The sequence below is a fragment of the Schistocerca serialis genome, chromosome 5 (genome assembly GCF_023864345.2).
Source record: "Schistocerca serialis cubense isolate TAMUIC-IGC-003099 chromosome 5, iqSchSeri2.2, whole genome shotgun sequence".
NCBI lineage: Eukaryota > Metazoa > Arthropoda > Insecta > Orthoptera > Acrididae > Schistocerca > Schistocerca serialis.
The window spans coordinates 749,709,800-749,725,230 of record NC_064642.1 but is presented as its reverse complement, the minus strand read 5'-3'; the positions used below and the strand labels follow the sequence as shown (position 1 = coordinate 749,725,230).

The 15,431-nt window shown below is 38.4% G+C and overlaps 1 protein-coding gene across 1 annotated transcript in view; it reads right to left on the bottom strand.

The window, feature by feature from the left end:
- The window catches only part of LOC126480802 (transcription initiation factor TFIID subunit 1), a 241,206-nt gene that overhangs the window by 143,234 nt on the left and 82,541 nt on the right, over nt 1-15,431 (bottom strand). The window contains exons 5-8 of the mRNA XM_050104121.1: nt 13,668-13,787; nt 12,615-12,799; nt 4,402-4,794; nt 1,349-1,589 (exon numbers count right to left, since the gene is read on the bottom strand). Of these exons, the coding sequence (XP_049960078.1) occupies nt 1,349-1,589; nt 4,402-4,794; nt 12,615-12,799; nt 13,668-13,787 (939 nt within the window). The remainder of the gene's footprint in view (nt 1-1,348; nt 1,590-4,401; nt 4,795-12,614; nt 12,800-13,667; nt 13,788-15,431) is intronic.

Sequence of the window (15,431 nt, the reverse complement as noted above, 5' to 3'; positions counted from 1 at the left end):
CCAATATCCTCATCCATCCCTACACAACCCCTGCTTCCAAACCCTTCCCTCATGGCTCATATCCCTGTAATAGACCTAGATCCAAGACCTGTCCCCTTCTTCCCACCACCATCTACTCCAGTCTGGTCCCAAACATCATCTATCCCATCAAAGGCTTTGATCTACAAACTAAGCTGCAACCACAGTGCTGCATTCTACGTGGGCTTTACAACCAATTAGCTGTCTGTCCACACGAATGACCACAGACAAACTACAGCCAAGAAACAACTGGACCACCCCATTGCTTAGCATGCCGCCCAACACAACATTCCTCATTTCAGTGACTGCTTTAGAATCTGCGCCATCAGGATCCTTACCAACAACACCAGCTTTCCTGAATTGCACAGGTGGGGACTCTCTCTATGATACATTCTACATTCCTGTAAGCCTCCTGGCCTCAACCTTCATTAGTTATTGTCCTTACCCATCTAGCCTCTTCCCTGTATTCATTCTAGCAATACACATCCCTCTATTCCACCAACACACCCTTTGTCTTTTTAATTATCTCCTTTTCCGCTACTCCCCTCCTCCCTCTCACACTCTCCCTCTAACCTCCTGACTGCACCTAGCTGCACTACCCTCTCCCCATCTTGTTTACTGTCCCCTGCCCCTACACTGCTATTCCTCCCCCTTCTCCTCTCAGTCCCCTACCCACCCCCATCACCTGGTTGCCCCTCCTACCATGCTGCTACACGCAGTCTGGCTTCAGCTGCCAGAGACTTTGGTCATGTGTGGGAGTTGCACTTGCATGAGTGTGTGCGTGTATGTTGTCTAATTTCAACAAATGCCTTGTTGGCCAAAATTTCACTTTCCAACATTCTTTGTTGTGCCTATCTCCGACTCAGCATCTCGGCTATGTGGCAAGTAGCAACTATTCTTTCATAATATTGTAATACAATGAATTATTCTTCGCATGCTATGCCTATCAACATAGCAGAAATAAATCTTAATAAATTGTATAATAAAATTTACTAACTATCACAAATGATGTAAGGATCTGCAGAGTACAGATTCAAGATTCAAAATGTATGACATCTCTAGACAGTGTGCAATGATAGCACTTGTCAAGTTACACACAAGGTACTATTTGCAAAATTGTCTAGTGGATAGGACTAAAATGTTCCACTTGATTTGAGGTCGTAAGTTTCATCAATTTCTGTGCTATGTTGTTAGTTTGTCCTGGAATAAAGTTCCTAGAAAGGAGTTAGTTACATTACATTAGGTACATTAAAATAAACCAACATTCTAAGCATATAATTCAGACCTCTAAACATCTAGTATGCATTGTGCATTAGTCAAAACCTCTTACTTTAGCCTTTTTCCGAATATGTTTTAATAGAGGAAGAACATGGTGTGGGCCAGGGTGAGCCAGTGCACCATGAGAAAATCGTTTGAGAGGTGGTCTGTGAAAGTTCCGGAGACGCATTGGACCCATGTGTGTTTGCACGAATGGAACACGCAGCTCCACAACTGGTGTTGAATGCTGAATCAAGTTTCCACCACTGACTTTAAGACGCAGAGATGATTCTGAAGACCGAGGCATATAGTATCTGAAAAAAAAGGCAACTCCATAAACGGGAACACTAATATGTTTTTGGTTACATTATACGTCTAAACTTAAAGCTAGTAAAAAAGCATGTGGTGGGTGGTTTCATAATGCATGTGCAATATATGGAATTTGTTTCTCAGTACTGTAAGAAATGCTATCAGTTACTCCTATCAAACTCAAAATCCTAGAAACAAGTGTGCAAAAGCATTTTTTCCAGAATCTGATGTCATATTTGTCTGGAAGTAATCACTCAAAAATATACCACAGGTAATTACAGCCTAATGTCTTTACTTTTGGACAAAATAATAGAAATACAATCATAAACATTATATTTTAAGTTTTGTCATGTGGAACGCAGCATCTATATTTTATAAACTTAACAATGAGAAAACATTTTTTTTTTAAAAAAAGTGTTGAAATAGCAATAATACAAAAAAACTTAATGAAGCTCATTTTATTTATGTTTACCATAAGAAATCAAGCTCTAACAGACAAACATTTACAGAATGGAGAGGATGATTTGTAACTTGCTTACACCTATCTTAGCCTTCTCCTGTCCTCCTCACACATCTTCTAATCACACTACAATAGCAAGAATAGGTGCAGATTAGCTACTGTCATATCTCTCTATCCCCCAAATAGGTGAGTGAATGATTCACAACAAACAGATTAAATCTTTCATAACAAAATTTTCATGGCACCAGACAGTGAATATAATGCAGTGATTGTTCAACAATTACAAAGTTCAATTTGAAAAAGGATATGGTAGATTCATTGAACCAAGTTAGACACAGTTCATGTCACATTCACAATATAAAGCCTTACATGCTTTTGAAATAAAGAGTGCAGATATATCAAATTTACTGACTCAGTATCCATGAAAATTACAACACAAATTACTCCACAATTCATGCTGCACATACCACTGTGTCATTCAACATTAGTATATAGGAACAGGCTGTTAGTAGAATGCTCTCCCATCTGTTTGAAACCGGACTTTACTGTCACGGTGATGCTTCTGTCAGTCCTGATGGTCAATTAAAATTGGTCGTTGATCAAAAACACATTGATGTTATGTGCAACATGACTTAAGAGAGTCATCATGTGACTTATCATGAGATAAAAGTCTTCTTGGGCACATTAGATTTTTGCACGAATACTTAGCTGCGAAAAACATTCATACTTGACGAATTCACACAGCATGACTGTGACTCAAAACAGGCTTGTGTCAACTGGTGTGTCTAAATCATACAAAAATCTGACCAAAGTAAATTGAAAACCAGGATACAACACAGTAACAGGAGAAGAAACTTAGGCAAACATTGCTGACAACTAAAATCGCAAGCCTCAGAGGGTAGCATGCAACAAAACAACAAACAGCATGAAGTGTACTACATTTTTGGGTAAAAAAAAATGGGTTATCATTTCAGCCCAATTACACAAAATGTGTAAGTAATGTCATCTACATACTGTATATAAAGAATGATTACACTGCGTGTTTTTCATTCACAAATTAATCAAATTTGAATGCTATCTGTATGTGAGCTAGGGAGCTCGGAACTATTTTTTTTAAAAGGGGATTCAGTTCACGGTGAATGGTATACAACAATCAGTTTGCCTGACATCATCAGGAAATCAGGAATAAGAATTGAAAACACTGCACCACTCTTTATTACGACAACGTCACCTGACGCAAAGCACATATCTGATTATTTACAATGGAGGAAAAGACAGACTGCTACTTACCGTAAAGAAGACATGTCAAGGTGCAGACAGGCACAATTAAAAGACACTCACACACAGGTTTCATCCACAGCCAACAGCCTCCATGAGTAAAACCAAACAAAAACACACACACACACACACACACACACACACACACACACACACACACACACACACACAAAAAAAGCAAGCCCCATCGTGCATACAAATCCACCAGCTCCAGCATCTCGGGCATTCTGGCCCAAGATGCTGGAGTTGGTGGTTTTGTGTGTGTGTGTGTGTGTGTGTGTGTGTGTGTGTGTGTGTGTGTGAATGGTGCGGGTGTGCCTCTCTTTTACTGATGAAGGTTGTGGCTGAAAGCACTATGTGAGTGTCTTATAACTGAGCCCGTCTGCAACTTGACGTATCTTCTTCATGATAAGTTAGCAATCTGTCTTTTCCTACATTGTTGATATTCCTACCCGGAGTTTCCATTGTTCGGTATCTAATTATCTGACAGAGAAAAACATCAAATTAATGTCTCACTGCATGTGTTCACCTGATTTTATCACCTAATGAATTCTATTTGTTCCCATCTGTCAACCAAAAAATGCATGGCCACCTCAAGAAGCTGTGTTGAATTCTCTCAAAACCATGCTCCTGAGGTATCAACATCAAAGTAGAAAAAATGAATTGGACTCTTACTTTCTCTCACCTTGGAGATGGAGCAAAAGCTCAGATTGTATAAACATGGCAAAGTGAAATGGCCATGTGCATGTCAAAGAAACCACAGAAACCCTAAATCTGAATTTCAGTTCTCCCAAATGTCAGATCAGGGTCTTAATCATTGTGCTACCTCATTTGGTGAAAACAATGAAATATACATAACAGTACTCAGAATGGGGGCACTATGACTTCTTGATTAATATAATGAAATATTCAGGAAGAAGTAGAGGATTTCAATGCCTTCTGTGTAATTTTAATTATGGGGAGACAGCACTGAATATTTGCTTAAATCTAAAACATTGTTACCAATTTTAACAACATTTGATATTGCTTTTCTTATGTGGTTTCAAACACAAGTATAAAATCTATTTCCTGCTACATACCTGTCATTGGAAACATTAAAAGGATCCCTGTCTGGTGACTTTGGTGGTGGAGGTGGTGCATCTTCTTCCATGACGTTGATTACACCGGCCTTCCCAAGAAGGATCTTTGATTTCTTTACGTGAGGATGAGGAATTTTTACTTTTGCTGGAGTCACTGAATCAAGTCTCTGTTTTGCTGGATCTATGTCATCAGGTATTCCCAATATGATGTTTTCATCATTTGGATCAAGTGTCAGAATCTTTGGCTTAGGTATGTGAGACATATTTTCAGAATCCCAAATAACTTCATCTTCCCAAGCTCCATACACAAGCTCCTCATTTTCGACTGGAAAAATGGAATACCAAGTATCATCTGTATTATCGTCACCTCTCTGCTGATGTTTACTCACCAACCTGAAAAATGAGTAAAATCATAAACATAGAAACAAGTAAAGCAAAATGGGCACTTTTTTGGAGAATAAATGTAGTACAGAAGCCAGTCTACAGGACATACCTAACAAATTTTAAAGGCATTGTGCCACAGTTCCAGAACATACATTACATTTTTTACTAATTCCTATTTTGTACATCCAGAATTGTGGCTATAATACTGTCAAAGGCCACCTTCATTAAAACAAATGAACTTTATTCTAACAAAAAAAAAAACTCCCTTTGAATACACTGTACTGCTATTTTCCACAATATTTTTTATCACAAAACTGTGTCTGGCGCATACTACTCTCCTCACATTTTGTTCAGCTCAACATAACATTCCTAGCGGAGGCTCAGAAAGTTTATTCACAGAAAATAGTCAGTGTATGAGTGGCATGGGACCAGTAACATTACATTACACCAAAATCTTGTTCACAGTGTACATATATTTGATATTGGTATAGTGTATGAGGTACTAGTATTCTTTTTATGCATTATTTTTTAACTGTGAGTTTATCCTTTACCTTTTTTCCTGATCATGATTTGAAAGTCACACACTAACTACAATTTTAGTTTACAAATGAAACAATCCCATAACAACACTAAAATATATATCTGGGTGTGTCTTACATACATGCAGTGTAGATAATGGACGGACGGACGGACTGACTGACTGACTGACTGACTGACTGACTGACGCCACTGAATGGAATGGGCTTGAATGGGCCATGAAAACACACTGCACAAGCACCAAGGAACATGACAACGGTACACATTTGCACATGATTTCTTGAAAGGGGAAAGAAGGATCAGATATCAGTACACCAATGCCAATACCCATAAGTGACTTCCTAGAATGCATATGTTTGGATACAGAAGAGTTAGGGTGGAAGATAGACATCACAAAATGAAAAAAGGTCAAAATGAGATTGAAAACAAGAAAGCTCAACTGCAAGATGGGGGAAAACTAGGAGGCAGCGATAAATAAACAGAATCAGATGACCAAGAATTTAAAATAAAGCAGAAAGACAGGCTTACAGAAACGACAGGAATCTGAGGGGAAACAACACTAAAGCTTAAAGAACAAAGAACCAGTTGTAAGAAAGGATACCATGGCTATGAGAATAAAATTTCAAGTTATTAAAAGAAAATCAGGAAGGGCAAGCTAAAATCAGTGACATCATGTAGGGTGATAAAAAAAGAAGGCATGTCACATTGAAAATACGGTCACCAAAATAAAAAGGAAGTTGAATGAGTAAGACATACATGGAAAGGTAGAAACTGCAGTAGACAAAATCTGTAAGACTAGCATGTATGGATGGAAACCGTACACACACACACACACACACACACACACACACACACACACTGTAAATATTCAGGGATACAACAGGAATGATCATTTGAAGCAAATAAGTCTAGTAAACATGGGCTGTAAAACATGTACATTAGGAGCTATGAGCAATTGTTCATCTTGCTGCTGTGAAACACATCTCTTCTACTGAACAAGGGCTCGTAGCTCTTAAAGTATACATTTTGGAGCCCAAGTTTACTAGACAATTTCTTCTTGTTTTGGTCCATACTACCTCCAGTTAAATATGGAAAGCAATGAGCTTGCAGTAGGAGATATCTGTTTCACAATATTGAAGGTCAAGAGGTGCTCATAATTCTTAAGAAATGCATTTAAAGTCCATGGTTGCTAGATTTTTTGATTTGGATTACTGTTTCCGTCACATCCCTCAATACTGACTATGCCTCCTGGGACACCCTGTACATATATTCTTTAAATAATGGTGTCAAATTTGAGAATCTTGTTGAATCATGTTCATTAACAAGTGGAACAAAAGGTCTGCCACATAAATAATGTAGTATATTTAAGGGACATAACAACCTACAGACTGAAACCACAAAGACCTATAAAATTTAATAAATGTCATCTAGAAGAAATCTTATACTCACTAGGTGTCTTATGCACTTTTTAAGAACACTCTACTATAGATAAGGGCAGACAACAAATGGATTTCTGTTTAGACAACAAATGGATTTCTGTTTAATTATTTGAATGGCAAGTTAGAAGATTGGAAGATTTTTCCACAGAAAAACATAAAAACTAACCTAAATTTGAAATTACATTCCTAGTGGAGTACTTGTCATTGATCAGACAGAGTGAAATCCAAAAGATGTGGCCAAGTGGCACCACCTATAGAAGAGATATACTGGGGTGCTAATGAAAGTTCCAGAAAAAGAATGGCAGGAAAACCAATATTTGCACCAGCATCTAAAGGGAGATATGTTAATGGTAATTCTAATAAGAGTCTCTGAGTCACTGGAAACTGAACACAAAATCATGAAGCAGAGGGATTAACTAGACTGAGACTGAGAGTCCCATCAAAACTAAAATACAATATGGAGGAGGGCAACGACGTCATTTAGACACAGAGTGTAAGCTCAGACTGAGAAAGAAAGTGATTTCCCTAAACCATGAATACATAAATGTAGATGGCCAAATGGGGACATGAAATACCATCCTCCCACATACATGTCCACTGTGCCAATCATTGCAGGCACCTCACTCATTTACAATACTGAAACAGAGTAATTATCATCATCTGTTGTTCACAAAAGAGACAGTAGTCGTGTGTGTGTGTGTGTGTGTGTGTGTGTGTGTGTGTGTGTGTGTGTGTGTGTGTGTGTTTTGTCTAATTGGGAAGAAGGCCTTCTGGCAGTAGCTTACATATTTGATAGTCTTTTTGTTGAGCCTATCTGCGACTCAACATCTCTGCTACATTGTAGTAGCAATCCATCCTTTTCGTAATATTGTCATACAGCTGAGATTAGTATTGGATGTATGATAGCAAACCAGATATTCCAATCAGAGAGGCAGGTTGTAAAAAGATGAACTGTAACAGGAATTTAAAGGGTGCAACATGGGTACCAACATCTTCAGGTAAATGAGGAATCTAAAAATAGCATTCGTCTAAATTGGCCAATGTTATCTTAAAAGATGTTACCATCTGGCCTAAAATTTTTATATTACCTTTTAAATATACCCTTGAATGGTTGTTAAGTATAGATAAATTGAATAAAATTACGATACATATGATAGCTACAAAGGGAATGAACGTTCTCAGATAATGGAATGGATATTAGAACATTGTGAAAAAGTCAACACAAGAAAAGTCAAATTTTGGTAAAAAGATACCAGATTTTTTGGGACATATCATAATGTTTAGAGGCATCATCAAACTGAATATAAAATAATGATTTTCCAACACGAGGAGCAGCTACAACAGTTCTTGGGATTATGTGGCTTATACTAACTCGTTGTAAGCACACAAATTCAATTTGCATGTTGTCTTAAGGAAGAACAACATTCAGAAGCAGACAAAAAGCTGAAATTTGGACTCCAACAGGTCAAACGCAGCATAAAATATGCTGAGATGTTGTCATATACAGACTTGTGAAAGGATTTTTACCTAGGCTGTTACAGTTCAGAATATGGCCTGATGTTTCAGTTACATTAGCTGCATAAAAATGGACAGGAAACACAAGTAAAAAAAAAATCACATTTAGCGAACAGAACAGTGTCAAAGTAGGAAAGAAAGTACTCAGCTACTGAAAAGAAAATTCTGGCCATGCTTCTGGAGGCCAGGAAGACAAGTGCTGTAACTGACCAATGTGCTTTGTTGTTTCTGATAAATAACAAACTGTCACAGCAGGCTGGCATGACTGCTGTAAGTGCTGTAGTGTTTTATTTTGAAGTAGTGAACATCCCCAAGGAACAAAATGTCCTCCACAACAAGCCATCACACATGCCTGGGAGTCTAGGCAGTGAGGGAATATTGTAACCCAGTGGAAAGGGGTGTAATACTATTGTGCTGAGAGGAATCAAACATGAAACTTATTAAAGAAAAAGGTACAGAATGTTACGAGAAAAAGGAATGGGGATGACTGTTTTCAAATAGTTTTTTAATTATTTATCAGGTTATGCACGACCATGTAAGTCAATGCTACTCGGTTACGGAATGAGCCAGTCCATAGTTTAATGAATGCTATTTAGAAAATTTATAAATAAAAGAATTACTGAAACATGAAAGAAACTGAGAGGATATACAAATAAATAACACATTACAGAGGAAAGTTCTCAACTACTGCATGGGATTCCTGTACAGAACAGAAGCAGTGGGTCCCAAGGAAACCTTTCAACTTAGTTTCGACAATCTGGTATTTAGTATTCAGTTTTTTCAGTTTTTCTGGAAGCCTTCTAAAAAGGAAACCTTTCTGTTGAATGCTAAAGGAGATATTATGCAAGTGCAAATTGTTTTTCTGATTAGTTCTCATGTTGTAGTATAATGGAGTACATGTACATCGATGGCAGAGTTAGAATCCAGAGACACCTGAACAGCAGCCAACACAAAGCCTGCCAACTGACATTGCACATCTGCCAGGCCATCCTTTTCTGGATGCAGAATACTCTTGCTGAGTGCACGGATTTCTCCTGGAATGTGATACCACAAGAGATAACAAAAGTGAAAGTAGGCAAAGTAAGCCTCCTTTCCTTCTTCTTTTGTTCCGGAAATAATTGAGCGATATTTCTTGCTACTATTCCCACCTTAAAATTGAATTTCTTTAGCTTCTGGAGAATAAGTGGCAATAGTCTCCTGACAATGGCACATGGTATGATGCCATTTTTGTGTGTTTGTTTAGCCTATAAATTGGTGAGTTTGAATTATTCAAGAACGTGTTTTGTTTCAGAATCATTACTTTCCTAAATTGCTGTATCAGTATGAGACGTGAAAAACTTCTAGAGTAACTCCACTACAGTACCTCCTAATTTACTCAACATGGGCTGTCATGCAAAAACATGAAGCTACAGGCCTGAGGGGGCTTAGCAGTACAGAATATTTTACAGGAAAACGTTCTACAAATCTTCAATATTTTGTGCTTCTACGCAGTTATTAGCATAAATAGATCTGCCATGAAACAGAGCAAAAATATGAAGACCAGATTATCACAGTAAACAGTCAAAATCAAGCACAGAATAAACCACATCCAACTACACACAACTGAACAGCGTGAGGACTGAAAATGCTGAGATTCAAATAACTGCTCTAGAGCACTTGATAAAACATTCATAAAAATTCCGCTATATGTTAACAATGTACCACACTAAGAATAAACAGCAGTCGTTTCCTGTTAGGCTCGTAATGGAAGAGAATATTTTATGTTCTTTGTGTCATCTGCAAAGAGGACAATTTTTGTTTCATGTGTCATGTTTATTGGCTGATCATTGATATACACCAGGAAAAGCAACAGATCCAGAACAGAACCCTGTGCTACCCCATTTTACATTCATACCTCTTCCCTGTTTGTTGACACTGGAGAACAACCTTTTGCTTCCTACTTTTCAGACATGAAGTAAATCATTGTTGAGCTTCTTCTCTAATTCCATATAAACCATAAAGAGGCACAGAAGCTATAGATCAAGGTCAGTGCAAGAATTTCATTCTTCTCCTCCTAGGTAGTAATTTATCAACACTCATAACATCAACTGACATAACCAAATTGCAAATCCGTAAACAAATAAGAAAGAAATTTCAAAATATTACTACATATAATACACCTATAAGGGGAAAAAGTGGGTTTTGCCACTAGTAATACTGTGGGGTATGTAACTGAAAAGGTTATCACTTTTGCTAATGATGTATGAGGTAATTGAGCCACTTCCCAACACACTACTGCCATAGATTGTACCTTAAAACACACAGTTTTGAGAGTTCTTTCAAATATACCTTAAATCACACAGTTGTGAGGGTTCTTTTATGTTTACCTGGAAAATAGCAAAAATTTATAGTCTATATGGGGAAATATACACAAAACTTTGAAATACGGTGAAAACTACCGGATTACAACACCTCGGATGTTTGTTTTCCACATGCAGCCAATAACTGTATAGCAGGGTGACATCACACTGTTGCAGTGACTTCTACCATACAGAATGATAAACAGCAAGCTTACTTGGCGGCTTGTTCCAAAGTGCAGCTGATGTGATCAGCTTATAGAAAATGGAGTGACCGTGGCTTCCACTTAAGTATAATTTATACAGTTATACCTCGTACACCCTTCACTACCAAGCATTAATTTTACTTACAGTAGCTCTGCTCGGAGCCTGTCAACAGAATCCAAAACATATGCCTCTACTGACGGCAGCCAACATAGGCTACTTCATTTGCTATGGGCGACACCACAGTTAACAGGACATGTTCATCAAACAGTTGTGTAATGGCTTGTTTGTCTTTGTTGCAGTTGTCAATGCTGATTAATTTATTGTGATGGCAGGCAGAGTGTTATAAATGTAACGGATTGCTGGGATAAGAAGAACTGATATCGCAGCACACTCAACTTTATTTCATATTCATTTGTATAAATAAGTATCGCACGTGAGGGAAATTTTCTGTGTATATACACGCTTTCACAACACTTACTGTGTTTACGCTGCAGCAAGTGACAACTTTGAAGAGCAAACGGCACACATTTACAATACGACAATACTGCAGAACGCTCCATTTTGACAACTCAGCACAATGAACAATGAAAAGTTTACAAGCAGCACACTAGAGGTCACTGCGCTCACATCATCAGAGTACACTGCACTACCTCAGTCTACAGAAGCAAAACACACACACACACACACACACACACACACACACGTTAGATTTCAGACACCTTTCACTGTACTCCACAGTTTTTGATTCAATTCCCCATGCTCATCAATTTTTGCTTTTTTCTGGGTGAGCACATAGGAAAGATCTCAAATACATGTGTTTTGATGTATAACTTGTGGCCATAGCATGTTGGAAAACAACTCATGATAAGGGGAAACATTGGCGCCTCATAAACGCCCATAAAGAACTAAGTGGAAGGACTGAACCTTGCTTGAGGGGGGGGGGGGGGGGGGGGGGCTGATTTACGTTAATGCAAAGTGCCGACTCGAATGGACTTTTCATCATGATAGTATTTGCTGCCAAGGTCTCCTCTCATGCCCACTACCAACCACACACTGTTACTAACTGCCCCTCACTCCACACATTTGCTCGGTCCATCACCTCTCCCCGTGTGAGCCATCCTGGAACCGCATCACGAGCACCAAAAGGGTACGATCTCTGGAGGAGACCTGATAGGACAAAAGCCGGCATGGCTCAGCTCGATTACGTCATACCTCTATACCAATTTCAACTTTTGATGAGTTTTTAATTGCTGTTACACATCTGCAATTTTTTAAGAACTGATGAAATTCATTAGCACAAATTATCATACAAAACTTTGTATTGCACATTTAATATCCTTCACTTGTACAGATTTTATATGATGTATTGGAGAGGATTACAATTTTTAATCAGATATGCCAATTACATTTGTTTTTTCTCTTATTTTGTAGTTTTAATGTTTTACTCAATTCAGCATTTTCCTCAATTTTGCATTTTTTATGTCTGGACCACACAAAAATGTAAAACACGGCTTTCACTGTACACTGTACTATAAAAGTGACCTTTAGCACATGCCTGACAATGGTTTGCAGAATTTAGGTCTAGTTGTAGAACGAATATGATATATGTGCACACACAAAAGACTGCATGCCTACACACACACACACAACACTAATTTTAAAACCTGAACAAATTTTGAGCATGCTTAGTAAAGTTATTTCCTTTCTATATTAATCAAAATTATCTATTTTACAACTTGAAACTTTGCAATGTATTAAATGGAATAGGGAACAACACATTTTCAAAAGCACATACATGTTCTTGTTCTGCTTGTTGACGGAGCTGGACAGACCAGGCATCTGGCCAGCACCCAGCCTGACAGAGCCTCCAACTATGTGGGGCACTCCCTTGCCTGGCTGGCTGAAAGCCTGGGCAGTCCTGTTGCCACTACTAGGAACCCACCCAGCAGCATTTGTCTTGCTGTTGAGCTTCTGCATCACCTAAAATATAGTGCAATATACCAGTTTACTAGAGCATACTACTTACTTAATAGCAGGCAGATTCAATACTGTGTGCCATGATGGCAACCTACTGCCTGAAAAAGACCTTTGCTTCTAATAATAGGTGTAACAATATTGAGTATACACAGATAGCAACTAGATGTTGCAGCAAGAGCATAGAAACAGAAAGATTTCCTTCTTACCATACAATGGCACCAATTTTGCAACAACCCCAGCCTTTGATTATGAAAGATCACACTTCTTCACAACCTGCAAAAATTAGAAACCTTTTGCATAGCTCTGAAAGCTAACCAGGGATCACTTTCCTCATGAATATGGAAAATCACATACTGGTCAGATGCAGCACTGTCTCTCCCAACATTGCACTTTGAGCACCTGTGCGTGCACACGCCCCCCCCCCCCCCCCTCCTCCCTTCCCCATGCACGCATGCACACACACACACACACACACACACACACACACACACACACACACACACACACACACTCCACAAGACTCTGGCAGGGAGGTAAAACTGCAAGTGCGCACCACAATTTGATTTGAGAACTGTATTACAACTCTGGAAAGGCTTTGGTTATCTGTGAAACTAGGGGTTTATGGGAGAGCAAAATAAGGAAGGCAATTGAAATATGAATGATGTTGAACACTGTACAGCGACATAAATAATTTGCCTTCAATGTAGTTTGGAAACCTCCACTGGAAGCAACTCTCCTCTAGAAGAGGAAGAGTTGAGAATGTAGAAATCTGTGAGAGAAAGTTAAATAGCAATCTACCTTCTCAATAGTTAGGATGCAAGAAGCAAATAAATTCAACGCACAATAATTTGTATCCATGCTTTGCTATTACCTTATGTTTGATTTCATCTCCATTCCATACAACTTCATCTTCCCAGTGCAGCTGAGATACCATTAAAAATGCATCATCTGGATAGTCCTCAGTCAATTGTTCCACCTCCTCTTCACCTGCCTGAGGACAAGCAATTTCAGTGTCAAAATAGCTCACTTTCCATATGTAATCAAGAAAAACATCAGCATTTCAGTTGCACAGGCTGTCTACTGGTCATGAAAAAGTATGAAAATGAGCAAATGGTAATGAAAGTAAAGTAATGAAACTGAGTGAGTGGTCATGACTTTTGTCTTGCAGGTCAGTCAGGTGCAGTTCTAGAAGAGAGTAGCAAGATAGCACTAGCCCAAAAATGTTGTATCCAGCAGTCCACTTAATAAACTATAATATATATTATAAAGATTCACCATAGTTCTGAAAAAGTATTTGTTATCTGTAGGGGACTTGTATGTTCATCTGTGCAAGCCTTGTTAGCACAGCCTCAGCTCCAGAGATTTGGGACATTGAGGGGCAGCTCCAGAGGGAGAAATCTGGAGGTGTGGCTTCATTGACACAGATCTAGATGAGGTGTATATACAAAGTGGAAATGACATGTAAACTGTAACACTGCCCAAGACCATGCTGCAATCTAATGTATTGCAGAAGGATTACGTTAGAACAGTTGTTTCTTTAATTCTATCAATTCCCTCCGCTATTTAAATTTCTTTAACCTATGTTTTTTTTTGGAAAGGTGTTTCTTTAGAGGTTTTCAATCATTAATATAAAACTATTCTAATTATAATCTCATTTTAAAAATATAAAAGAAGAAACTTAAATACTGAATCTATCATAGTGAAATTTATCATCTGATACAGATTTTGTAATTTTGTAATTGTTATATTGTCTTAAGGAAAATTGTACGCTTTCACCAGAGTACTATTTGCATTTTGATTGGGTGTAATGACAAATATATTTGAAAACAGCCATACCCCACCGTAGTGAGAGCTGAATTTTTTTTCAGCATCTGATGAACAGTATACTACAATTATTATACAGTTACATATTTCATGCTAAAATATAGTTCAAGTGATATAAGAATTATTACATTCAGCTTTCATTTCAATGGTTTTCAGGTTCGTTACAAAAAATGTTTTTGTCATTGTACCAAACATATTTTTGAGAGGTCATGAATTCAACTTAACGGGTAATGAAAAACAATGGATTTTATCCTCTGAAAATCAGTAGAAACCCCGTTGCATTTCATGAATACTAAGAATGAGAAGAAATGTAAATCATTAATCCTTGTGTTGTTTACACAGAGGTACACAGGTAGCTTGTAGTATTAATACATGGGGTGGGGTGGGGGGGTGGGGGGGGGGTGGAGGGGGAGGAATGTGCTGGGGAAGATAGTGGGCATTCTAGAGAGAGCTTCTCCTAGGAATGCAGAATTTGTAGTAGAAATAAGTCGATAGAGGAGCAGGAGCATAAGATCTGTGACCTTTAGGTGCAGTTACAATGCGTATAGGAGGAACCAGATAGGTTGAGGAGGCTGAAGGTTGGTGGGGAATGGGAACTGGCAGTTGGCAAGAAGGCAGCTAGGGGGAGGAGGTATTTAGACAGTTATACTTCGCGTATATGCAATAGATTTGACCACCTGTCAGAGTTGAGTGGAGGGGAGCCTCTTGTAGCTGTAGGTGTAAGTAACATGCAGCAGTCCTCAGCAGTTAGGAAGCCTAGGTCAGTTGCAAAGTCTAACAGAAAGAAGGTGGTTCAGCTGCTAGGTAGTTT